At 42.0% G+C, this 27,081-nt stretch overlaps 1 protein-coding gene across 1 annotated transcript; it reads left to right on the top strand.

Moving 5' to 3' along the window:
- Positions 1-1,204: 1,204 nt before the first annotated feature.
- On the top strand, positions 1,205-26,625 carry QSOX2 (quiescin sulfhydryl oxidase 2). Its single transcript, XM_039561620.1, has 12 exons — positions 1,205-1,493; positions 6,772-6,888; positions 8,080-8,128; positions 9,243-9,351; positions 9,535-9,625; positions 10,957-11,102; positions 11,628-11,771; positions 13,591-13,720; positions 15,575-15,697; positions 16,790-16,940; positions 20,441-20,629; positions 22,824-26,625. The coding sequence occupies exons 1-12, from the start codon at positions 1,218-1,220 to the stop codon at positions 23,372-23,374; spliced, it is 2,076 nt and encodes a 691-aa protein (XP_039417554.1). The 5' UTR covers positions 1,205-1,217; the 3' UTR covers positions 23,375-26,625.
- The last annotated feature ends 456 nt before the right edge of the window (positions 26,626-27,081 follow it).

Genomic DNA, 27,081 nt, shown 5'->3' with positions numbered 1-27,081 from the left:
GACTCTTGTACTGTTTGTGAGTTACTGGACACAACAATGATTAATTAGATTCTAACCCTGACTTCACCCTGCTGGGCCTGAAGTAAGAATCTAAGCTCCCTTGCTTCCCACTTGTTCTTCAAGGATTAAAAGAAGCGTTTGTGAGTAACAGAAGCAAGAATTATCTTTTCAGAGACCTCAGTCTTTCATTATCTGAGTTTTAAACTCCTCTGAAACCCTTCTCTGGGGCTGCTGTTGGGTTTCTGCTTCTTGTTAATGTAATGAAAATTCTTGAGCCTGTATTTAGAAATGAAAGGAGACTTCCATACTGGGCTAGAGCTATAAAAGGTGTTAAAATCCATTACTAGTGCTCATCCAGCCTGAATTTACAGAAAGGACAGAGCTTCTATCAAGCTGCCTCCGCACAGCCTTTTATCAGAGCTTCAGTTTGAGGAGAGATGGCTTTTCCCTGCCGAGAGAGGTACTTTGGGATGAAAGAGCTCTCGACCTCAAGGCTGCCCTGCTTTCATCTCTACTCAATGAGAAGATTCGTGAAGTTAAAATGTCTCTTTCTGTACCAATTGTCACATAAATTTGGCCACCAAGCGCTCTCACAGAAGGTCAGAACGGGTAAGACTGAAAGGGACCACAGTGGGTCATGGAGTGCAACCTCCCTGCTCTAGCAGGGTTATCCCAGAGCACATGGCACGGGATTGTGTCCCGATGGCTTTGGGATATCTCCAAAGAGGGAGACTCCACACCGTCTCTGGACAACCTGTTCCCTTGTGTGGCGACTTCAGTGACGAGCATTTTTCTAACACTAGGACCTCACTTAGACCTTGTTGGGTGCTCTCTGTTTCACGGATTAAATCAAGCATCAAAGAACATTCTTTTTTAATAAAAATGTTATATATTCCGTATTTTGCAACGCTCAGGGGACACGGACAGTCCTCACTCTCCTCAGGGACACGGGGCATCCCCGCTTCCCTTAGGGACACGGACGGTCCCGTCAGGAACACGGACAATCCCCGCTCCCCTCATGGGACGCGGGACAGTTCCCGATCCCCTCAGGGCCACGGGACGGTCCCCTCAGGGCCACGGACAATCCCGGCTCCTCTCAGGGCCACGGGACACTCCCCGTTGCCCTCGGGGCAGCGCCGCTCCCCTCCCGCCGGGCCGCCATGGCCGGCGCGTTGCTATGGCGCGGCCCCGCCCCGCCCCTCTCCGCGCGTCCCAACATGGCGGCGGCGGGCGGGGGCCGGCGGGCCCTGCTCCCGCTCCCGCTCCCGCTCCCGGTGCTGTTCCCGGCGCTGATCCCGGTGCTGCTGGCGGCTGCCGCCACGGCGCGGCTGTACCGACCCGGGCACGACCCGCTGACCGTGCTGACGGCCGGCTCCGTGCGGCCGGCGCTGCTCAACTCCTCGGCCGCCTGGGTGGTGCAGTTCTACAGCTCGTCCTGCGGCCACTGCATCGCCTTCGCGCCCACCTGGCGAGCGCTGGCGGGGACGTCAAAGGTGAGGCTCGGACCGGGTCACCGCGCACGGGCCCACCGGCCTGGCCGCTGTCCTGCGGCCCTTCGCGGCCTCCCGCGGTGCCCGGAGCTGGTGCAGGGCCGCGGCGGTGCCTCGCGGTGCCCCGAGAGACGCTGGGCTGGGTGACCGCGGGGCCTCGGTCACTGTGTCACCTGTGGGCCATGCCACGTGTGCCCGGGGGTTGTGTGAGCCGCGGTGCCTCGGTGTGTGAGCATCACCCTCATCCCTCTGCTCTGGTTCTGCCTCCGTGTGTGAGCATCACCCTCATCCCCTGCTCTGGTTGTGCCTCCGTGTGTGAGCATCACCCTCATCCCCTGCTCTGGTTGTGCCTCGGTGTGTGAGCATCACCCTCATCCCTCTGCTCTGGTTGTGCCTCCGTGTGTGAGCATCACCCTCATCCCTCTGCTCTGGTTGTGCCTCGGTGTGTGAGCATCACCCTCATCCCTCTGCTCTGGTTGTGCCTCGGTGTGTGAGCATCACCCTCATCCCCTGCTCTGGTTGTGCCTCGGTGTGTGAGCATCACCCTCATCCCCTGCTCTGGTTGTGTCTCAGTGTGTGAGCATCACCCTCATCCCTCTGCTCTGGTTGTGCCTCGGTGTGTGAGCATCACCCTCATCCCCTGCTCTGGTTGTGCCTCCGTGTGTGAGCATCACCCTCATCCCCTGCTCTGGTTGTGCCTCGGTGTGTGAGCATCACCCTTATCCCTCTGCTCTGGTTCTGCCTCGGTGTGTGAGCATCACCCTCATCCCTCTGCTCTGGTTGTGCCTCGGTGTGTGAGCATCACCCTCATCCCCTGCTCTGGTTGTGCCTCCGTGTGTGAGCATCACCCTCATCCCCTGCTCTGGTTGTGCCTCGGTGTGTGAGCATCACCCTTATCCCTCTGCTCTGGTTCTGCCTCGGTGTGTGAGCATCACCCTCATCCCCTGCTCTGGTTGTGTCTCAGTGTGTGAGCATCACCCTCATCCCTCTGCTCTGGTTGTGCCTCGGTGTGTGAGCATCACCCTCATCCCCTGCTCTGGTTGTGCCTCCGTGTGTGAGCATCACCCTCATCCCTCTGCTCTGGTTGTGCCTCGGTGTGTGAGCATCACCCTCATCCCCTGCTCTGGTTGTGTCTCAGTGTGTGAGCATCACCCTCATCCCCTGCTCTGGTGGTGCCACACAGCCAAAGTAGCACATGGCACAGAGCAAGGGGTGGGTGGTGGAAGCACAATTCCAAATTAAAGGTTTTGAAGGAATCCAGGGATAAAACATCACCTTGCACGCACACAGCAGTCCAGCTGTGGGTTTGCATGCAAGTGTCCCTGTGTACCCGAGGTTTGTTTAGACTGAGCTCTTGAAGGCACGATGTTTATCTTCTACATGTTTTGTAAAGAGAACAGCTTTTTTTCAGAGAATAAACAAGAAAATACTGTGGTACTGGAGAGGCCAGGCACACACTTGATTTATATCTTGCAAATTCAGTGTAGTGTGGATGGGCTCAAAGGGGGAAAAGGATCACCAGGAAATAACACAAAAATCTAGCAAAGTGAGAACCAGGTTTTCAGATTTATCAATTAGTGACTTAAAAAGAAATGGTGGCCTCCACAGTTTATGCTGAGGGACCTGCCTTGCTGTGTCTTAGCCTGCTCAGTTTTTTTTGGCAGGTGCTGAAGTGTTTTACTCTATTTGTAGATGTAAGGAAACAAATAGGCCCCTGAGGTATCGATTAAAGTTCAGTACTTCTGCTGGGGAGGAAACCTGAGATCAAATTTGTAGGAAATGTTATGCTTAATATAGCGGTGCAAAAGGCTTTTGAACTACTCTTAATTTCACATTTCACCCAAGAGACGTTTCTAGGATGGAGACAGCAGTTCTAATGCACTCATCGTTTCACTTTGAGAGAGAGTGAAGAGCTCTGGCTGTTCTGTGACACTCTGAAAAGTGTTAACAACTCACATGAAATGTAGGAGCAGTATTAGGTGTATGTTTAGATATATGGAACTGGAAACCAACCCAAAAATAGGTCCTGATGAACTCATCACACACTAAGGAATTGTGGTTGATGAGCAAAAACTCAGAGAGAAAGAGAGCAGTCATGGTTTTCAGAGCACTTCACGTGCTCCTTACTTGCATGAAGGGTTTGTTTATAAGCCAGTAACTTTTTTCTGTTTAATTTGCATAGATTTATGTAACATTTTGTCTACTGCTTTGATCTGCTTGTGGCCAAAATAATATTAGATCTTCTCCTTCTTTGAAGTAACAGGGAGGTCTTTGAGCACAGCAGTGGAGAGCATAAGAGCCCAAACTGGCCAGAGCTTTGGTCAAAATAAGACGGGAATTTACACAGGATTACAGCAGTGTGGTACCTTTGTAACTCGTAAAGGCTTCTTCAAATACATATTTTCTTTCTCACCTGCAGTCATGGTAACTGCAAATACTGTTATGCACTTGTATTACTGCAGCCAGCTAAAGGCCTCTCTCTCCTTTCATCCATTACATTTTTATGAAGACTTTCATTTAGAAAGTGGATTTTGAAACTTTGTGGACATTGGCACTACCAGCAAATGCAATTGGCTTTTGATGTTACTTGTCTGCAAAATGTTTCTATTTTCAAGTTGGGATGAATGGCATTTAGGAGGAGACTGAGAACAGTCACACTTTTCATTGGTAGCTTCATCAAAGAAACCAAACCCAAAACATTTTGCCCACTTAATCTGTCTCAATATTTCTTTTTCAAAAATATTTACTCATCTGCTAGGATATTAAAGATATACTTGAGGATGCAGGTTCATTTACATTAGGGAACTCCTAGGTCACTGGGGTTATGTTTGCTGATTTGGTGTCCAAACAAAATCCGGTTAAATTGGCGCAACAGCTTTGTCCAAAAAAGGCCTGTGCTAATAGACTTAATTTTTATTTCATTTCTCATTTGCTAAATCTTGGCAATACTACCATTGCAGACTTCACAGCAGAACATAATCCTCCTGAAAAATAGGATCAGTGCTTGCTTTTGTGTAATTTATGTTTTTATTTTGATACTCCCTCTCAGAACAGGCTTTAAGCTCAGTCAGTGCTGCTGCTTTCCTAATCACACATTTCATTTTATTACAGCAGTGGCCAAAGTGGCCATTAGAGCTAGTTGTCCTTTTTCTGTCTAAAAGATGATTCAGTCTATCCAGAAAAATATCTCTGGGCTGGAATTATGTGTAGTAACAAACCCTTGGAAATCCCACATGGAACAACCTGTGAACTACACACAGAACCAATCCACTCCTCAGGATCTGGAATAACTGTTCCAAATTCAGCAATAATGATTTCCTACTACAAATTGTTCTTTGAATACATTTGGTGGGGAACCAAATCACCTTGTCATCATTCAGGAAACAGCCTAGTGTCAAAATAGACAACTCTCAAGCAGCTGTGAGGGAGAGGTGCCTTGTGATGAGCCTTTTACCTCCCTGACTGAAACTTCCTGATGGAAAACACCCAGCTGGAGAGGATGCTGCAGGTTTGTGAAAAGAAAGCGTATTCCTTGTAATTCCCTGGTTCCTGCTCTGTGGCATTTCTCAGGCGGGAGGTTTGACCCACCTGCAGGTTTCCAGTTTGTCCAGCACAGTCCTGTCATTCACTGGAACTTGTTTAGCATAAACAGAGATTGTGTTGGTTAATGCATCATTCATCTGCCTCTTTCCCATCGTTTGTGAGTCAGTATTTCAAAACCACTGATGCTAATTTAAAGTTAATCAGCATTTTAAAACAAGCCGACCCAGGCTACAGTGCCGCTGTAACTCCAGAGTGTAGGCTGCACACTGCAGCAACTCTGGCATCCCTTGGAAAGGAAAAGCTCCGTTTCCAGCAGCAGGAATGCTCAGCAGCACATCCCAGCTGGTGTTCTTTAACCCGGGTGTTTAGCTGGGGTGGGGCTGCTTTGTTGTGCTGGGTTATTTGCATTGTGTTCAGAGAGCCCCTATTCATGGCGTGGAGGAGGATCCAGACAGGTGGAAAAAGGAGGAGGAGTGGTGAAGGTTGAATGAGGGAGATACCCAGAAGCCAAACTTTTCTTTTGTATTTTGCATTTTATGTGATGAAATGGGCTGTTGTGTCCTTTGTGCTGCTGTGAATGGGTGCCCATCTGCTCCAGCGTGTTTGAGGGCTCTCCTGGTGCCCGCTCAGCTCTTGGCACGTTCAGCACAAACCTCTCCATCAGCTGCCCCAGCTCCTCCAAAGACACATAAAGGTCAAGCTAAATTTCAGAGGCAGCTAGGCCAGAACTGTCTGTCAGCTCTTGAACTTGATGAAGCTTTCATGCTCTTTGCTATAAAAGCAGGTTTAATTTTAGTGCTTTTTAAATTTTATTGGGAGTTGTGGGGGGCCTTCAAATTCTGCCCAGGGCTGGTGTGATTTAACTTTGCTTTAAAAAGCAGCTGTCTAAAGATTCTCTTGGAGTGGTTCTTCCTTAAAGTGATTGCTGCAGCAGAGCCTGGCTCAAAAAGATAAATTCCCAACAAAAAGAGGAGGAAAAAGCTGTAAGTTAGTTGAAAGCTTTTACTGAAGTTATATAAGCATATTTATGGAAATACTTGAACTCTTGTGGTTATTGCTGTAAAGAAAACCCAGAGTGGTGCTCAAACTCAACTGTTTAACACTCTGGTTAAAACTCAAGTATTTTTTGGGGTATAACTAATGCATTTCTGAACAATACTGCCAGATACATACATCTTTCAGCTGACACTATATGAACTGGGGGCTGTGTGTAATTTTGAAGCCTCTCAGAAAATTGTAAGTTGGAGAAAAAGCAGCTTGTCAAAAAGGCTCTAGTACAAGGTGCATCAAATTGATGGGTTTGTAATTGACAGCCATGTGGATGAGTAACTGTTGGATGAATTTTATTCAGTTATATATATTCTACATGCTCTATTTTATGAGCTCAGCTAATGGGAAAAGCTGAGGAATTCAATCCAGTTCCTTGCAAGTGTTGGGTTGGCCCCGATCTCATCTTCCTGGATTCACCCCTGCGACTGCTGCATTGTGTGTTGGGATTCCTCTTGTTTAGGTGCATTGAAAACACTGGTGCAGCCAAGAAAAACAGGGAGGTTTTAGTTATTTTAAAAATCAGTAGATTGTATTACACTGGGGGATGGAAATGAATGGCAAATGAGAATCGACCCAGGGCTGGATTTTTATGCCACTGGAATCTCTCAGAGTCCTGTTGCTGGTTTCCATGGGAAGCAAGGTAATTCATCAGCTGGGATCCGTGGTGACTTCTGCTGAAAATTGAAAGATATCTTTGTTTCCAGACTGGGAATCTGCAATTAGAGTTGGAGTGCTGGATTGTGGGGAAGAAGGGAACTACGAGACGTGCAAAGAATATGGGATTCACTATTACCCAACTTTTAGGGTAAGTGGCAGAACATCCTGCCTTAGGCAAATGATGCATGTTTTATAGTAATTAAAACCATAAAGTGATGTGTAACTCATTTTTCTGTAGCTGGAGTTTTGCTTTGCTTTGCTGAGAAAATGGCAGAGTTGATAAAAGATTAATTTGAGGGTTTTTTGCTGAATGCAAGAGCTGATGCAGCTGTTTTGAGCAGTAATTCAGTTCTCAGTTCTGAATATGAAAAATTCTTATTGAAAGAAGGTATCATTCTATGAAGTATCATGTTATCACATGTATATAACACCTAGTTTCAGTAGGTTCATTAGATAATCATTTGTATAAATATTTTTCAAATTCACATGTTACAGGATTATTAATAGGGTTTTTAGTTTTGGTGTGTGAAAGTAAAGGGAACACATTGAAATTGCTTCATGAAAACATCTGATTGCATGACCAGTTAAAAATTTACTGTTGACTGATCCTTCACTATTTTTGTGATTAATTTCATAATTTGCTTAAGCTGCTTTTTAAAGGGGATGCCACATTAGCCAAAAGTATCTGCCATTGTTCATTTTTAAGTCTAAATGCAATTTTTACCTTCTCAGTCCGTCTGTATAATCACATTTTTAAGTATGAGCAGAATGTGGTGGATGGAGAGGGTTGAATAAACTGTGATGACAGGAGAGGGAACAGGAGACATTTCACTGTAGGATTTGTGATCTTTTACCCTGATAATAAGAAAAATATTTAATTTTTTTTACTCTTCAAAGTTTTAGGTGTAAATTGTGATATCCTCTTTATTAAACACTGAATCTTTTCCATTTTATTTTTTGTAGCAGAAGGCAGCCAAGCTCCCTTAGATCTCCTGTTTAACCACTGGAGGGAGTTGGGAAAATGTGAACAGTGTTCTGAGTGCACACACAGTTGGTAGCACTGATTTGGTGATCAGTTAATTTGTGTTTGGGTTAATGTTTGCAGTGCAGGATCAATATACACCACTGAATTATGCACTACGGTATTTTTCCTCTTGCCCTCGGGTAGGTGAGAAGCAGCTTTTTCAAACTCATAGGCTAAGAGGGAAAACTGTTTCCTGACCAGATGAATTAAAATGTTTTGTAGTTAGAGCTGTAAAAGTGAGAACTCTTGAAAGCCGTTTTTGTTCCTAAATTGGGCTTTTTTGTCTGATGGTGACTTCTCTTTTCTCCCACGCAGTACTTCAAAGCATTTACAAAGCAGTTTACAACTGGAGAAAATTACCAAGGTAAGAACATTTTACTGTGAGAAATTCCCAGAGCAGTTTTCCTGTCAGCCAGGGCTGTGTCACACAACAAGCAAAATCCCTTTGCCTGTCAGTTACTTTGGACAGGAATGGGATGGACACTGATTTAAAACAGGATATTTCACGTACTCTATGAAGTGTTAATCAGAATTTTAGGCAGGAAAAACATTTCTTCAAGAACTTAGGGATCACCTTCCTAAATTTTTTTTTTTTTAACGTAGCTCTTAATTTCACAAATGGCTTGTTAATTTTTTTTAATCCCTTTTTTTTCCACCACACCCCTCATCAGCAGGAGATCCAATTTGCTCAATCCTGACTCCGGTGCCTTTTGATCCCTTGGCCACTTTCCAGGCATCCTGAGTTGCACTGGGAGAGCCCCTATTCAGATGGTGACTCACTGAAAATAGGCTTATCCCAGGGTTTGACAGGATCACAGCTTGAGGTGGTTTGTCTGGGACAAAAGTAATGTTGTCCCTTTCTGTGGATGAACATTTAAAAGGCCAGAGGTCAGAGGAGAGACCACCTGCACCATTAACCCTTCCTGTACAAGAGAACCTTAGTGATACCTTTCAGGCATTTGAGATATTTTCTGCTTTTTAATGTGGTTCTTTTAAAGCAAATAAAATATTCTCACACTTCAGTTATTTCCTCCTCTTGTTCATGGCTTTGGGGCCTCTCCATTTGGTAGGAATGATACACCTTGGCAGATTTTAATTCATGATTAATATCCTTATTGCAGTAAAACTGCTGAAGTTGCCCACAGCAACTACTGTGAAAATGTTCACATTGAGAATCAAGCTTTGTTTGAAGAGAAAATCAGCAAGGCAGGCAGATGGATACATTTGGAAAAGTCTTGATGTTTTATTAATGTTGGGGTGGGATGACAGCTTTTAAGTATGATCTCACATCAACATTAAAATGAAATCCTACAACTAAATCCTGTTGTTCAGCCAAATATTATGCTGGCTTTTCCAAATTTTAAGCAGAAACCTGACCCAGAAAAGCATGAGAAAACTCACATGCACAGAAAACCTGCATGTGAGTCATTTTTTCCCAGTTTTCTGAAGGGTTGTGGTTTTTTGGAACCTGTTCCCAGCAGGAGCAGATCGAGAGCTGCAAACAGTTCGTCAGATGATGATTGAGTTCCTGCAGAACCATTCCCAGGAGGTGAGACCTCCTGCCTGCCCACCACTGGATCCAGTGCTGTAAGTTCCTTCTTTCAAATGTAGCTGCTCCCTGTTTATTCAGTTAATTAAATAAACTGTAGAAGATTAAAAATGAAGTGAGGTTTTTTTTTTTTCTTACTATCAGTTCTGCTATGAGATTATAAAAGGAAATTCCATGAGTGTATTGCATTCTGTGCTAAATTGCTTTTCTTTTCTTCAAAGGTCCAGTGATGTTACATCTCTTTTTGACAAGAACAGCCACCACTATACAGCCATTGTGTTTGAGAGCAACAGCTCCTACATTGGCCGAGAGGTAACGTGTGACTTGTGGGGGACAGAGTGACTCTGAATGATTTTACCATAAACCAGCTGGATTTGAGCTTATTTAGCCAAGCAACCACTCTCTGATTATAGCACTAGACCAGGTCACACATGTTTGGGGGATCATAAAACCCAGGGATTTTATAGGGCTGTGGTGTTCAGTCACACAGAGGAACTTGCTTACAAAAGAATGTGATGTCATGTTAACTTCTTGCATTCCTGTTTTAGTAGATTAATTTATCAATTGTCAAGCACAATTTTCTTTCAAGATTTGAAAGATCATGACAAAAATAGTGTCAGATTACATTCTTGTTTTGTTACTGCTAGAGAACCATTTATAATACTCATTCTTCTGGGCAACTGTTTATAATAATCTAAATTCTCCAGTTCTCTTTCTTCATATGTAAATTTTGGGAAATTAAGATGGTAGCATGAAACTATTTGCACAGTTCAGAAACACAGAGGAAGTGGAAGTCTTTCAGTTTTGCTTCCCAATAGACTATTAGAGTGGGCATCCTTTCCCCTCCTAATGAGCCTGCTGTTAGCTCAGACAACTGTTACTTTTATCCTAGATCTTGGCAGGAAGAGAAGAAAAAAAAATTACACAATTATCTCGGCATAATCTGTGTGGAAACATCCAGTGTCTGCAAAATGTTTCTGATTAGATTTGGTGCTGACATGGCCCAGTATCATGAGTGGAGGAGACTGTGCTGCCAGAAGTGGGAATCACTTTGGGAAGCAGGCTGCTTCCAGACATTTGTTCTCTGGAAGCTGCTGTGGTGATTTAAGTGGGCATTACTGAAGAAATGTGAAGGTTATAAAGCTCTTCAGCTTTTTTCACACTCACTTTGTTTTTATTAGAGAGGAAGACAGAGTTGTTGGATTAACACAAAGTGCAGTCTGCTTTCAGGATAAAAAATGTTTGCTGGTGTTATGTGGTATTTGAGCTTTAGAGAATAGTTTAGTGAAACAGAAGATAGCATTGTTTTCATGTTTACAACACGAGACAATATGGACAAACCTTCCCATACTGCTGAAGAAAAGGAGGCCATGTGTCATCAGTGATGAAAGGCAGGAGGAGAAGACCAGGATAGACAAGAAAAAATAAAAAAAAGGAAGATGGGAGTAATAATTTCTAGAGAAGAATAAATCTTCTTTAAGTGAAATTGTTCATGTGCATGGAGCAGCCGTAGGTGCATTTCCTGCAAACAGCTTAATGATGCTCTTAAAGGATGATGCACTTCACCTGTTTATGTGTCCTGTCCTGCAAGATTGGATATTCCTTGAACAATGTGTAATTCATGTCATCCTTTCATTACCCAGGTTATCTTAGACTTGATCCAGTATGAAAACATCGTGGTGAGGAGAGCGTTGAATTTTGATAAACCTTTCCTGGAGAAACTGGGGGTCACCTCAGTCCCCTCGTGCTACCTGATACAGCCCAATGGCAGCCATGGGTTAATTAACAAGTAATTATCTGTAAGAGGGTTATGGGGAGGTTCACTTAACTTAGAAAAATGTCAGGATTTGATGTCCTGACACCTCATCAATATATTGTACTGACTGAAGTTGTGTGTTCCCTGTATTACCAATAAAAGACCTAATACTACTTTTATTTACCACCTTTGGCCATTTATAGCTTTAATTTATTACTGTGGTATTTCTGAAAGGAAAAAGCTTCAAAACAAAAGTGGAAAAAATAAATGAAGCATCAGAGTTCTTAAAAAAATCCCTTTTCTTGTGTGATGTGAATTGACATTTGGGTAAGCATTATTTGCTCTTATTTTGAATGGAATGTCACACCACTAATGCAAGTGATTTGTTATTCATAAATTGAACATTATTTCTTTTCACTTTGTATCATAACAGACCATGCTGTGGTAGGACTGTAAAGCAGAAACCAAAGTGAATATCTTATTTTATAAATACACTAATTTGCTTTGGACATCCACTTAGTCTGAGATTAAAAGTGATCTCTCTCTGTCCATTTGCAGTTTGAAGCCTCTACGGTCTTTCTTTTCTTCATATTTAAAGTCACTGCCAGGTGTAAGGAAAAAACTCCTTTTGCCACTCCAGCTGCCTGCTCCAGAAAACAAAGAGGAGAGCACAGAAATCAAGGTGTGGAAAGAGTTTGATAAGTAAGTGATGCCCTTGGTTTTGATAAATTTAGTTACTAAAACTTACTGCAGCTTTTTCTTGCCATGTGGGAAGCTGTGCTGTAATTTATTATAAAATCCTAGTGCAGTTCCATATTTTACTTCATTTCACTCCGTTCAGTTCAGTTGTGAGCAGCTTTTCAAACAATTCACAGGTGAAAGTACTGAGGGCTGCCAGTATTTTTAGCAGCAAACATTGCACTGCTATGGAAGGAATGTTTTTACCAAAAGTATTGTTAAATATTCAATTCCCTTGAAAATACCGAGGATTTTTCACCCATTACTGAAATGTGATTTGAATTGGTGGAAAACCTCAGGAGTCATCAGTGTCCCTGAAAAAAATAAATAGTAAAATACCAAGCTGTAACATTTCTGTGGGAAATTCTCTGTCTGTAGTAGTGAAGCAGTGCCCACTAAAAAGGGCTTGTCAAGTGCAAGTATAATAGAAAATACTGAAGTCACTGCAAAAGATGTTTATCACACCAAATCCTCTAAGGTTTATCTTCACCCTCTTTCCCTCTTTGAGAGAAGGATGCAAAGCCTTTGCAGAGAGATAATCCCTCAGCATCTTTAGATGGAAAAGATGTGGGACTGAGTGCTTTCATATAATACTTATTTTCCTTTCACAGACACTATTAGTGTCATCTTCTTTCAGTGACTGTTATAAAATACTTGACATGAAACATTCTGTTAGCAAAACAACTTAGTTAAATTGAGCTGCTTTCCAGCAAGGCAAAATCTTGTTGACATGAATCTCCACTCCAAGTATCTTCTAAATAGGATCCTTTTGGAGAACCTCCTGCATTCATGTGGATGTCCCTTTATTTAAGAAACTTGAAGCAGAATTTTGCTGGTTTTTAAAATTTAAGTGAGTACTTTATTAATTAAGGAGATAAATTCACAGTAAGTCTGTGGTTTAAATTAAGTTATAGATGTGGTATATATGGTTATAGATGATTCTGTCTTTTAATATGTTCTTTCCTGCATGTTATTTAGGAGGTGGGATCAGCCAGCTTTTTGAATGATTGGTTTTTAATTCTGTTTTTTAGAAACAATAGTGCTGCTGAACTCTTGCAAGAAATGTTAACTCTGTGAACTTCTGTTTGCTCAGTTCTGTTGCTCTGTCTCACTCTGCCTGAAAAGCATTGAAAGTTGGGTCTGTGTGCCTGGTGCATTTGTACTTTGTAAAGTGGGTTTGATTATGAAGATATTTGGTTGTGAGAAGGAACTGTGAAAATGTTTGATTCGGTTTATGTTGTTTACTTGTACTTGTCATAACTCTTGTCTTAAGAGCTGCTGTGATTTAGCTCGTAGGGAAAGGACCTGCAGTAAAATTGCTGCATTTGAGAGAGAATTTCTAATTCAGTCCTCTTCAACACTGACATTTTCAGCCTTGTTTGCACCCCTGCCCTGTGTTTAATCCCCTGTTGTTGAACAAAAGCCTCCCTTTGTTCAGAGCATGTCCTGTTTCTGTTCGTGGTCAGCCCAGCAGAGAAGCTGTAATTTCCTTACACCAGGGCTATAATTCCATTACAAGGTAAAGCTGCTTGGGAGGCAACAAGTTCAGTCAAACATAAAAAAAAATTTTCTTATGTGTGGTTGTGCCTCAGTTATCCAAACCCTGCCTGTGACACTCCAACGGAGCAGTCCCTGCCGGGCAGGACGCTGCAATCACTGTGGGGTGGCCAGCGCTGGAGGAGCTTTAATGACACCTCCTCTCCATCAATTTTACCTCTGTGACTGGTGAGGAAACGAGTGGCAGGAAGCTGCCAGTGCATGCCAGGATTGATGTGTGTTCCAGGTCCAGGCTGTACATGGCTGACCTTGAGTCGGGATTGCATTTCCTGCTCCGGGTGGAGCTCGCCACGCACAAGGCACTCGAGGGAGCTGAGCTAAAGACCTTCAAGGACTTTGTCACCATCTCTGCCAAGGTAGGCACTTCTGGGCTTTGATTATTTGTGAGGATGAAGCAACTCCTCCACCATAAGATTTATCATGGGACATAAGTCTCTCAAAATGTCTTGCACGGTGTTTAAGTGTGTGCGTCCTCAGTAGCTTAAAAAAGGGTTTGGTGGGTTTATTTAAAGGCTATTTTTGAGGTATTGTTTGCTGTTCTGACATACTTACAGGGTTAAAATGCAATTTAATTTCACCTTAGGGGGCTCAAAATTAAATAAAGCTTAAGTAGTCTGCAACATATTGAACTAACATTGTAAATATAGTCCATTTATCAGATTTTCAGGATAAGTAGCTATTGTAACCCAGTGGGATTAAACCAACCTTTGTTTTTCATTCTTGACTTTTAGATTTCATTAATGCATACTTGGCAAATGGTGTTCTACTTAGAGATGTTAGCTTCTGTCTAAATTTTGAATATAATTGAGGTACTGTTTTTAATTAAATAAGTATTCAGAAGTAACTGAGATATGGAATATAATTGAGTATTTAAAAATTAAAAATGCTTACATGTTACATTTACATGAAAATATATGTAATAAAATGTGATATGAGTTGAAAAAAATTTAAATAATTTTGCTTATAATGCCAGCTTCCTGAAATGACCAATAGCTCGTTATATTTACTTATTGTGTAGCTAACACTATGTTTTACTTTTAAAAAGTGAATCAGTAACACTTAAGGGAATAATAAGGCCTATATGAACCATTTCCAAATATCTGGGTTTATCTGAAAATCAGACAGACAGCTCCTTACCCAGCCAGCTCCCCCCTGCAGCCATCAGAGGTCAGAAATCTCCAGCTGGCCTCATTTCTTTAAGAAAGTGTGGTGGTAATCTTTCCATCATATTATCCCTAAAACATCCTCTGTTCTTCCTGATGGCTCCTGGCCAGCTGATGTCATTTGGTTCCCTGGCTGTTGGTGATAAATGGGGAATGTTCTCTTTGGGTGCCTGCTCATCTCCACCTGCCCTGTCACACCAGGGGTTGCTGTCCTTTATTTGCATTTTTTAAGTCATCTAACACTTTCCTTGCAGCTCTCATTCATATTTTCAGGGGTTTCTGTTAGGAGACCTTTTTATACTCTTCTCCTGTTTATAGTGGTGGTCAATCCAAAAGGCACAGAGGTCTTTGATTCCCTGCTTGGGGAATTTTCATGACTGAAATCCTGCTCCTTCTGGAAGGGTCCTAAAGGATGGCAATCATACTGGACTTAATTCTGTAGTAATTACAACCCTCATCAAAGCATTTCTGCTGTGAAATAATGGCCTTAGCACTGATTTACAGTTCCTCACACTCATCTGCCAGGCGGTGGCTCCTGTAAATTCCAAGTTAAGGAAGTCCCTGATTCCAGATCACTTTCGAAATCATTCTTACACATATGAAAGGGAAAATGCTCTTCTGGATAACAACTCCTAAATTGACAGAAATCTGACTAAGAAGAACTAATTTTTGTGATTGATCTTCCAAAAATGAGAAGGATTTCAGCCTCTCTGTTTCACTGAGGTGTTATACTGTGTTTTGAGCAACATTGTGAACTGAATTATATTCATGTGAAATCCTATAGAATGTCAAGTTGTTCTGTAGCATTCCTGCCTGCTTTATTTTTAACATTTTGCACCAAAAAACTTGTTGAATTTCATAAACAAAAGCTGGTGTGAGATGGCTTTTTACTGAAAGCAGAACAAGTAATTTATTTGCTCGTCAGAAAACAAAATGAAGCATTTTACAGACAGGAAAAACATCTGGATAAAGCCGAAAGCATCTCACTGCTAATGAGATTTGTACTTGGAAATATTTTCTTCCTTGTTTTTTTTTTATTTTTCTCAGCTTTTTCCTGGCCGTCAGCCTGTGGTGAAGTTGTTAGAGACCTTGCAGGAGTGGCTGGTGAGCCTTCCATTAGACAAAATCCCTTATGATGCTATCCTGGATCTGGTCAACAACAAAATGCGGGTAAGCTGTTCCCAGTTCCAGCATAAAACACGGCATTAGGAAAGGATAAGATTCTGTATCAATCTCAGACATCACTTACTGATGCTCCCTCAGTCATAATGGAGTTATAAGAAGGTTAAAATGAAAATAAAGTGAAATCATTAGCAGAAAATAAAAACCACATCCACAGGAAGAAATTGAAATGAGTGGAATTGAAACACACAATCCTGGCTGGGTTTTATAATGAGCAAGCAATACTTGTTCCCTAATGTCATCCCCAGGGATGCAAGATTCCCAGAGGATATTTTTGACTTGCTTTTGCTGTGCCTGCTATCAGCAGGATTCTCTTGAAGGTCAGAGTTTAAGTGATGGGGAATTTATTCACTGCAATATGCATTATTCCTGAAGAGTTTCCCCAAATATTCTTCCGTTTCCTTGCTGGAATCCCCTCCCACTTGGGCAAGGCCCTGTGATAGGGCTGTCTTTGTGCAGAACTTAGCAAGTCTTTCTTCCCTGTTTCTGTCTGAAATTTGGAAACCTCCTTTGTGTGTTTTAGGAAGAGGAGAGAGAAGTCTCAGAAACAAAAATCTTGCACTGGATTTTAGGTGCAACAAATACGGAGTGGGTTTGTTCTAAGAAGAAATAATACTGAATTTTACAGCCAGTTAAGGCTTTGCACTGTAAATCATGTAAACCTTGTGGAGCAGTAGGGAATTTTGAATGTGCCCAGGGAAGCTGGAGCTCTGTCAGTGTACAGGAATATTTTTGTGTGCTGTGTTCTTAAAAAAAGCCCTCATAGGTTAAACTACTTCGTGTGTTCTGTCAGGCTAATTTTAGTAGGTCTGATGTCAGTGACTGAACATTTTGTGTCACGTAATAGATGTCCAAGAGGGATGAGTTTTATGATGGTGCTTCAGAGTATCTGAGACTTAAGGATTTTTAAAAGTTTGTTTGCCTTAAGCATGAATTCATCAGCAACAAGTGCAGAGTCATTTATTGTTCTTTACCCTGGATCACCTCAATCCCATGTGGGATCAGCTGTGCTGCTGTGTTCAGTGGTACATTTAGGCCCCAGAGCAGCACATACTTAAAATGCATCTCTTTTTTTTTCAGATTTCTGGGATATTTCTCACCAGGAAAGTCCAGTGGGTTGGCTGCCAGGGCAGCAGACCAGAGCTGAGGGGCTACAGCTGCTCCTTCTGGAAGCTGTTCCATACCCTCACTGTTCAGGCTGCACTGAGACCAAAAGCTTTGATAAACACAGGTGAGCAGCAAATATTTCTGGTGTGTAAATCCTCAAGGAATCCATTTGTGGAGAAGAGTGGCTGCAGGGCTGCACCAGCAGGGGTCAGAGCTCAGCTGCAGCAGGAAGCCTTGGAAATGTGCTAAATAAAGTGTGTGGCCCTAAAGCTGGGAGTAAAAAAGCAGAAAAAAAAAAGAAAAAAGAAAAAAAAAAAGAGAGAATTTCAAACAAAAAAATTTTGAGCTCCCTGAAAAGGGATGAAAATGATTCAGGTTACCTGAGGTTGCACTGGGAATGAAATTTGAGGAAAATGAGGTTTAGCCTTTCACTTCAGTAGCTATAAAAGATGTACAGCCATTAGCTGATCCTTCTGTAATGTTATTTCCTAAATACTGTATGTTATGACTGTTTGAGGTTTTTTTTTCAGCTGAATGTACCTGTCATTAATCCCTGCAGTGATTTACTACTTTGCCAGCACTCTGTAAAATTGCTTATTTTTAGACTTGCAGCATCTTGTGAAGCTGATTGTTAATATTCTGGTGATGATTCCTGTTTAAGAAACATGCTGGTTATAAAATCTATTTTCCTCACCCAACGAAAATAGAATTACTAATGCTAAAATTTTGGCCTTCATATGTTTTTATTCCTGCCAGGACATTGCTTTGTTTGGTTACAGTTCTATTTAGTTTTCATTTAAAGCCTTTTAAATACCTTTTCCAAGGAATATGAGAATTCTACATGGACATCATAAAACTCAGAAATTTTCAATTTACCAGTTGTTGATTGTATGTTAGAAAGTATTTTATTATTTCACACTATAAATACATACATTTGTCCAGCATTATTTGCAGTCAGGGTGAAAATCCTTCAAATCTGACTAATTCTCTTGCATTTTTTGATAGCAAATCATCCTGTTGTTGATTTTTATTTCTCTCTTTGTTTTGTTTGTTATTCATGGGGCAGTAGATTGAATTTCTTCTATTTAGTGCTTTCACTGCCTGGTGAGTTTGAGGGGTTTGCACTGGATGATTTTGAGCTGTTCAGCAGGATCCTGCATAACTTAAATTTCCCCTTTTAGTCCCAAAGTGCTCTGATTAAATCTAAAAAAAATTCTTAATATTTAACTAAACAAAGTTGCACCTCAAATTGTTTCAGGCATGAGCCTGAAGTTAAAAATACATTGTAGAACCTGAGAATTCTTTGGCACAGTTAACCCTGGCTGTAAATCGGGCCAGATATGTGATGATCACTTCTTATGGTGAAAGAATTGGGTCAGTCTGAGACTGTGGGATTATGTCTTGGGAGGTTTTCCTCTCCTTATTGCTTGTTTAAATCCCATCTACTAAAAAGCATGATGTACTCCCTAATCCTTCCCACCACAGGTAGGGTTTTATGGTTCTTGTCCACTTTAAAGATTAGGGTTACCCTGAATTGCAGTAGTTTGGGAGGAAAGAGAAAAGGAGGATTACACGATGATACATGGCAGATGTTAATAGAAGATTCATCTCGGGGCTGATAAAAGAAAAACAAACAAAATGAGCCATTTTGCAATTGTTTTCTTTCCAAAGCAGATGTATTTTTCTTGATCGTCCCCTGTGCTCGAGGGCCTGGCACTCTGGGTGAACTTGCTGTGGCTTTCTTGATGAAATGATTTTATTGGGCTGTATTTGATACATTTTAATGCTGAATGGGGAAATTTGAACCAGCAGTGGGAGCAGCAGGAGGGATCCAAAGGAACTCGGGACAGAACTGCTCACACCCAAGGATGTGTAAAATCATCGTAGAAATCATTTCCTGAGCACACTTAATTACAAGAAATGTGGTTTTAGGTAACAGGATGTGTTGGTGGGAATAAGACAAGCTTGTGGATTTTATCATAAATTATCTGGATTCTTTTTTAATCTGTTGGTGAATTTGGCAGATCTCCCCACAAAATGAATTTCCAGGGGTGTAACATTGCACAGGAGAACAGATGTAACTAAATAAATAATAAATTTGTGTATGAATCTGTTTCTCCACAAAGACGTAATTGGCTGGTAGTTACTTCTGTTGTGTTTGTTGTTGGGTTTTTTCCTAAATACATATTTCAGTATAAATGGTAAAACTGTTCTGCCTGAAATTCGTTTCAACTTCCAAAATAATTTTCCAGCCTTTCTTTTAATGCAGTAATTTAATCTGCTTTAATCTTATGGCTTTTATTTATACATGTCAGTTCAATCACAGATATTGAATGGCTGAGGAGAAATTATGTGTTTTTTAGGATTTCTTTGGGCTTTAAAGATTTTTTTTTGCTGCTGTGTTTAAGAATATCCTGTTGTTGTTCTAAATAAAGGTGTTGATGACAGTCTTGATGTATTTCCCATATCTATAACAGATGAGTGCTCTGATAGTTTGAGCAGGTTTTGTTGAGGATGATTTTTTTTCCCAAGAAAACAAAGCAATAGTAAATTACTCGTGGTGTTCAGCAGCAGGAGTCTGTAATTTGATCAATCTGCACCATAAAATGTGTTTAATTTGACAAGTGTGTGTTCGTGGTAACACACAGTACATTTTAAAATACATTTTGACATAATTTACTGGGTCAATTAAGCATGAATCAGAAATTCTTTGAGACTGAGATGAAACCATTAGGATTTCAACAAATTATATCAGGTTTTCAAACCACTTAGGAGATGTAAGGAGCTACCTGCTGACACAATAAAGGCCACAAAGTCCTCAACCTGTGCAGGCCTTATCTTCCTGCTGAATTAATTATCCTCTTGCATTATCTTTAGGGTGAAAGTGAGAATGTTATAGAAAGAATCACGTGTTGGTGTTTATTTTAGGAGGAATTCCTGATTTACTCTTGGAAGTGCAAATGTTGCTCAGCAGCTGCTCCATGCATTCAGAGCCTGCCAAAAAAGCCGTGGAATTAATAACTGTAATGAGATTGTGGTGCTCTCTAATTCCTCACAATTGTGGAGTAACAAACAGCCACCACAGGCACCTCGTGCAGCACTCACCAGAGGAGGGTTTGACTCTTGATTTTTCAGTAGCAAGGTCACCATAACTTCAGTGCCTGGGCATGAATGCAGTGGTGAATGCACAACTTAAATATTCATTTAGTTATTGGGCAAGAGCTTGGAGAAAGCCTCTACTTCCACAGGAGTTGTGACATACAGAAAGTGTGAACTTTGCATATTTTAACAATTTCACAAATAATGATAAAAATAATGCCTGGTTTTCGTTTAACTAAGTTTGGTTTTCCCCTCAAATTTTAAGATACTCTGAAAGGAGAAATTTCATTTAGAGAACACTTTTATTTTATTGTGTTGTTCAGGGTAACTTTGAGCACAGTTGTACAGACTGAACGTGCTGTATGTATTGGTATAAACAGCCACTTTAAATTACAAAAGTCACTTGTTTCAGATCTCTAAATTCAGGTGTCAATTCTATGGAACAAAAATTGAGCAACTTTTCCTTTCCTTCTCCCCCACTTCACTTTCCTGCTGTTGGAGCTGTGTCTGTCACTTGTCTTGTAGGTCTTGAGGACAACCCCCAGATTGTGCTGCAGGTCATGAGGAGATACATCCAGCACTTCTTTGGGTGCAAGGCTTGTGCTCAGCACTTCGAGGAGATGGCCAAAGAATCCATGGATTCCGTGAAAAGCTTGGACCAGGCTGTTCTGTGGCTGTGGGAGAAGCACAACGTGGTGAACAACAGGCTGGCAGGTAGGGCAGAGAAACACCTGAGACAGAGCTGGGCCTTTCTGCAGAATGAAAAACATCGTGCTCAGAGCTGGTTTCTTCTGAGAGTTCACCTGTTGCTTGGTGAGAGGCTCTTTCTGGAGCACAAATCGAAGCCTTCTCCAAAAAGAGCAGTTCAGCTGCTTAGCAGTGGATAAAAAATAATTACATTTCTTTCTGTAACAGTTTAGGGTTAAAACCTGCCTTTGTTTTGTTTTGCAAAACGATGGCAATTGAACAAGAGGCTTTCTCAGGACAAAAGAGCCTCAACTCTTGGCAGATCAGCAGCTGAATAAAATAAAATTACTGTATAAAGGAAATCTGTGCCCCCTCCAGATCCCTGTGTTTGCAGTTAGACCAAAAGTGCTGTTAAAATACTGGTTGTGTTTAATCCATTCTGTTATGGGGGTATCAAGTAACTAAAGCACTAAAGAAAATTGGTTTCTCTTTGCACTAAATCCCTTGTCTGCTGTTATGGATCTGGGTAATGCAGCATTAGTTACAATTTAAATATGCTACATTGTGTTCTTATTATGCTTATGCTGAATTCCCAAGATTTATGAAGTATTAAATACTGTTGTGAGTACAAACAGTTTGCCTCCTTTCTCTGAGGAGAAAAAAAGTAAATAATTAGAGATTAAATAAAAGCATCCCCTAATTTTGGTTCCCTTTGCTGGGCTGAACACAGGAGCAGGCAACTCCTGTGGACTTGGAGTTGCTAAGTGGTGGAGCAATGCACTTATTTAGAACATTAAGGTATTGGAAAACTCACATGGATATTGATTTAGGTGATGCAGCAGCCAGCTAAAATACCCTTTTAGTAAGAAGTATAAACACACTGGAATAAATAATAATGTTAAATTATGCTTTTTAAGTTTGCTAAAATTTCTCAGTGGGACAGTGATGTATTTTCACCCTTAAAAGCTGCATCTGTATTTGTGGCCCCGTGTGAGAAATGATGTTTGGTCAATGAGAACACCTTGGGGCAGCCTTGGAGTTGGGTCAGGAGGTGGCTGGATATGGCTCTGCCCTATTGAATTATTCCCTGTTCCTTCAGAATGCACAGGATTTACAGCATTTCCCTCTTTGGCAGGAAAACACCAAGTACAGGGAGGTTTCTGTTTGTAACCTTGCTGTAACACATTTTGTTTCTGCATTTTCTATTGAAACAAATTGATTGCTGAGTGATCTTTAGGATAAAAAAGCAAATGTGCTCTCTCGCTCATAAATATCAAGGAGACAACTATTTTTAAATGTCTTTTGAAGCCCTATTTTACCCAAAATCATGGGGAAGTTTCCTGCCTTTAAAAAGAATAATAATAATAATAATAGTAATAAAATGAGAATCTATATTTCTGAAATACTTTAAGTGTTAGTGCACTAATCAGGTAAATACATTAGGTTTTTTTACCAGATGGAGATTTTTTTTCTAAAAATTATCTCCATTCACATTTTAAAATGTTGGGTTTCAGATGAAAGGGTGACACCAGCAATAGTGTTCAGCTCAGAAATGTGGCCAGAGCTGTGAGCATCTGAAATGGTAAAATTAGATCTAATTCAAGACAGTGTTACATGTTTAAAGACTTGGTTTTTAGCTGAAAAATACATCTTAAATGTATTTTAAACATGGCTTTTAAAGTACTGCAGACAGTTTGCTCTGGTAATGATGCAGAGCTGTGGAAAAGCAAGCTTGGGATGGAAATGGTTCCCAACACAGAAACATGAAAATATCTGAGTGTCTGGCCTTGGAGCTGCTCCTGCAAACCAGGCAGAAAACGGGGATTAAGGAGCACTGAGTGAAAAGAGCAGCTTGTTTTGCACCATAATTCAGGTTAACCCTCAAGGGCCCAGACAGTTGTGTGTTCCTGCCTTCTAAAAGCAGCAATTGCAGGAGTCGGGTTGGGATTGAAATGCTGCAGCTTTTGCTGTGAGAAAAGGGAAATAATTGTGATTTAGTGTTTGTACTTTGAAATGTTTCGGGTCAGAATTGATGAGAAAATTGATGGGAAATCACAAATTTGTGATTGTCTTGGTTTAATTCAAACATTATTGTGCTGTGGCTTTTTATGCCAACCTCACTGGAAGTGGGAACGACTCCCTGTGAGGTGTCTGATGGTGCAGCTTTCCCAGTTCATTCCTCCTGATTTTTTTTTATTTCTATTTTTCTCCTCTCAATTAGGTGATTTGACTGAAGATCCAAAATTTCCCAAAGTTCAGTGGCCAACTCCAGACATTTGTCCTGCATGTCATGAAGAAATCAAAGGGCTGCACAGCTGGAATGAAGACCAAGTTCTGCAGTTCCTCAAGTCCCACTACAGCAGTGAAAATATTCTCTATAAATACACCGAGAGCCAGGCTGACCCCAGTGACAACGAGCAGGGAGACACAAGAGAGGTGAAAGACAAAAGCCTGCTGAAGAACCCAGGGGGAAATGGAGAAAATAAGCTCCAGGATAAGGAAAACCCAGTAGATTCAGGCTCCAGGGTGTTGGAGAAGCCGGTGGGAAATCCTGGAGCTGTCCAAGGTAGCGGGAAAAACGCGGCCGCATCCGTGAACCTCAAAGGGACGAGGCAAGCTGTGTCCTTCCTAGGGATTGGATTTTCCAACCTAGACATGAGTCTGTGTGTCATCCTCTATGTGGCATCCTCCTTGTTTTTAATGATCATGTACTTTTTTTTCCGGATGAGATCCAAGCGCTGGAAAGTGAAGTATTATCGTTCCTCGGTGTAGGAGTTCTCGTTGTACGTGGCTGTTCAGTCCCAGACACAGCTTTAATATTTATGATCAGGGATTTTATATGCAGTATTCCTTGTTCCAGACCCCTTTCTTCCCGAGGCATTTCCCAGGTGTTCAGCTGAACAGGTGGAGCTGGCCTTGAGATCCCCAGGCTGTGCCCGAGGCCACGTCAATGTCCTCGCAAGGGAGCGTTGCATTTGTCAATTAAGATTTTTCCATGACTTCCCACCAACATCCTTTACTCATTTCCAGAGTAAACATTGCATTATGCAATCCACTGTGCCTGCTGGAGAAGGAAATTGGATATTGTTTTGTGTATTTTCAAGTCAGGTGTTACTTTTTTTTTAATTTATCCAGAGCTGATTTCACCTCCCCGAGTGCTGAACGGTTCCTCTGAGTGGTACCTTGGCTGCTTCACTGGGAGAAGCAGGAATTCTGATTTTTTTTTTCAGGAAACAAGAGTTCTCTTTCTGGTTAAATCAATTTAAACCTCTATGACTTTCTGAAAAGTTATTTACATGGCATATTTGAAGTAGGAAGCATTCCATGTTCCAGTCGTTCATCCATCCTCTGGTGCATCCCAGCCAAGGATCTGTGTGTGCCATCAGTAGGATGAGAGTTTTGCAGCACAGTGAGCAGCCTGACTCTGACTGCTAAGTAATTATGGTGTTACCCAGGTGGAAGCCAATCCTGATGAAGTCTAGGAAAGGAAAACGATGCTTTTAGTGAAGGACAGCAAGATTTGTGTTACCATGGCAGAACAGATGGAAAAATCTGCAAACACTGAGTTTCTTCTGTCGAATTTCTCCATCACAACAGGGCAATTAACACTTCCCCTGGTATTTCCAGCTCTGAGCTCACTGAGTGTCAGGGGTAGAGCTGTCTGTGCAGTGCAGAGAACAGCCCTTCCTCCATCCCTGCTGCTGGAGTGCCCTGCTGGGATCAGGAAGGTTCCCTAATGGGTAAGGCCCAGAGCTGCCCCGTTCTGGGATGTGGCAGTTCCCTCTACAGGTCAGTCTGGGGTCCTTGGGGCAGCAGTGAGAAGAAGCCATGAAAACATTACAAAATCATCCTTGGGAGTAGGAGTTGCTGTGATCCTGGCTGGGGGGGGATAATTCACGTCCTGGATAGTGAAGTTTATAATCCTATCCAATGTAATTGAGCATGTTCTAGTTATCCATTACCTAATCTTTAGTTAATCCTAATAGGTTTTGGCCTCAATGTTTTCTCGTGGCAGTGAGTTCTCCAGATTAATTATGTTATATAAAAAGGCTTTTCCTTTCAATTCTGCATTTGCAACTTTTAATTTAATTGAATGTTTGCTGGCTCCTCTGTTACACGAGAAGGAATAAGGAGTCCCTGGCCAATTCCCTGGATTTTACCATTGGTGTGTCCTCCTCTGATTTCCCTTATAAGCCCCAGCAGAGAAAGTTTGAAGCCTGGCAACAAAAAAGCACAAAAACTCCACAGGATTATTTTTTTGCAATCAGATGTTGGTTGTTCACAAAATGGAGTATTTCTGCTGTGTCTCTGCAGCATCCAGTTGGAATAACAGAACTGAGCTGCAGAGATTCACTGTCCCTTGTAGCTTATCAAAATAACACCCACATAGAGGAACAACTTTCTGGGGGTGTTGTGAACGTGTCAGAGGCAAAAATCTCAGTTCACATGACTGTGTCAGTCCAACATTCCTGCAGAGGTGCTGGGTCTGTGCTCTTTGAGGACCCTCACAGTTCCAGAGTTCTGGCACAAGGAGCCATCCTGGGCCTTGTCTCTTCAGGAATTTATGACTCCCTATCATTAGAGCACCTGGGCTTGGATATGCAAACACCCTGCAAGCATGAGAGGGATGGTGAGCCCGTGGGGAAGGGGAGTCCAGGCTCATCAGGGCCCTTGGGTTTGGGCTGGAATCCAGTGAGAGGAATCCATTCAGAGGAAAACCTGGAGATTCCACATTTAGCGTTGAAAATCAGGTAACTTTTGGGAGGCCTAATCTGGGCAGGTGTTCCCAGCCCACCAGCAAGGACACTTAGCTTTAAAAGCAAATCCAAACACCAGGAAGACCTAACCCAGCACAGCAATGTTGGATCTGGAAAACTGGGCCAGTTTATTCCTGCTGTCGGTATTGTTGCACGTTCTCAAGTTGACATTCAGTCATTACTGCTGTTGTTTAGAATTCTACCAAACACACAGACCTGGTTTCATTAGCTTTGACTCATTCTGCTCTTTGTCGTCTGCACATGAAAGCAAAAGACTTTGGAAAGTTGTAGGGATGATTTTGCCATTAAAAAGCAAGTGTGGGTTTAGAATAATGGAGGGGTTTTGCTACACACATTTAACTTCCACATTGCTGTGACACAACAAAAATGAATCAACACTCAAACTTCAGTGGATTATTTTTGTCTCTTCAGAGTAGAAAAGTGTGAAATTAGGATGTTGCTTGCCTGTGTTGGTGCTCCAGCTCTTGCCAGTGAACCAGCCAAGGCTTTCACTTCAATGTCCTCATCTAGGAAGGTTTTCTTGACTTTGAATTCACTTGTGTAAACTTGGTTTGCTTGGTTTTATTTTCTGTATTTTCTAATGACAAATTATATCATTTTATGTCTCTGTAACGATCCAGTCTGTGCTGGGGGATGGGTGATGCTGCCAGGAAAGTGTTTCTGGTTTAAAAATTGCCTCCAAGCCCCATCTCCTCAATTTTGAAGGGTTTATTTGTGCGGTGTGTTGTCCACAGAGGTTCCTGCAAAGCCACTTCCCTGGGGGGATCGTGCTGTGCTGGGGGCAGCCAGCTCCAAGAGGGATTTCTTGGCCCTTTGTAATTCATGGAGCTTTCCTTGCTCTCGGGATGTTTTCAAACAGGAAATATTAAAATAAAAGGAGTAGAATGTGCCAGGAGAGACAAAAGCTGCAAGTGCTAAAGAAACCTGGTGAAGTTATTTGTGAGAATTCCTGATTTTCTGTTTCCAGCAGTATATCCATCCTGCTGTTCCTGCACAGAACTGGATGGGAACGAAGGTCCCAGGTGTGTTGTTGCACATGAGGTGTTGAAAATAGTGACGATACCATTTCAGTAATTTAAATGTTCTATTTATTTGAAGTCATTAACTTGACATTTCCAAGTCTGTTCTGGTTTGATTGGGTTTTTATTGTCTCGTTCCTCTCTTGGAAGGAAAAGTGACTGTTTTGTACTAAATTGTAAATTAATGTGCTTGTTTAAAATAAACTGCAAACGTTTGGGCAAAGTGGATGCGTTTGGGCTCTTTACCTGTGTTTGCAAATTGTCTTTAGCTGAACTCTGTTGCCAGGACAGCTCATGAACATGTCCATTATAAACCATATCCTTCATCTTGGGAAGGTGTATTTTTAAGCCCAGATTTCTCAGGAGCTGCTAAGGAATTTGAACGAGGGAAGAGAAAATGAACCAGGAAGAAAGAAATGTTTGGGTGGGTTGGTTTTTATTAACAGTTGGGGTTTATTAATGGCAGAACCCCAAGCGAAGAAATCCAGGGACAGGTCTGGTGCCTGCTGCACCCTGAGCAGGAGGGCACAGGAGGGTGTGCAGGGAGAGATCAGCACCAGGGGGTTTGTGGGGTCCTGGGTGTCACAGTGTGAGGGACCACGGGGCTGGCAGGTGCCACTGGTGGTCCTGAGTGGGACACAGCCCCTGCCCTGCCTGCTGCCCGGCACAGCTGCCCCACCCC

The sequence above is a fragment of the Corvus cornix genome, chromosome 17 (assembly GCF_000738735.6).
Source record: "Corvus cornix cornix isolate S_Up_H32 chromosome 17, ASM73873v5, whole genome shotgun sequence".
In the NCBI taxonomy this organism is placed as follows: domain Eukaryota; kingdom Metazoa; phylum Chordata; class Aves; order Passeriformes; family Corvidae; genus Corvus; species Corvus cornix.
Note: the sequence above shows the minus strand (reverse complement) of the source record. Positions and strands in the feature narration are given on the sequence as shown.

What these genes read in the sequence shown, in the direction of transcription:
- QSOX2 (XM_039561620.1), top strand. Translation starts at nt 1,218, where the DNA reads ATGGCGGCGGCGGGCGGGGGCCGGCGGGCCCTGCTCCCGCTCCCGCTC. An exon ending in TGGTCAACAACAAAATGCGG is followed by an intron (nt 15,698 to 16,789) that starts GTAAGCTGTTCC and finishes TTTTTTTTTCAG; the next exon opens with ATTTCTGGGATATTTCTCAC. An exon ending in AAAAGCTTTGATAAACACAG is followed by an intron (nt 16,941 to 20,440) that starts GTGAGCAGCAAA and finishes CTTGTCTTGTAG; the next exon opens with GTCTTGAGGACAACCCCCAG.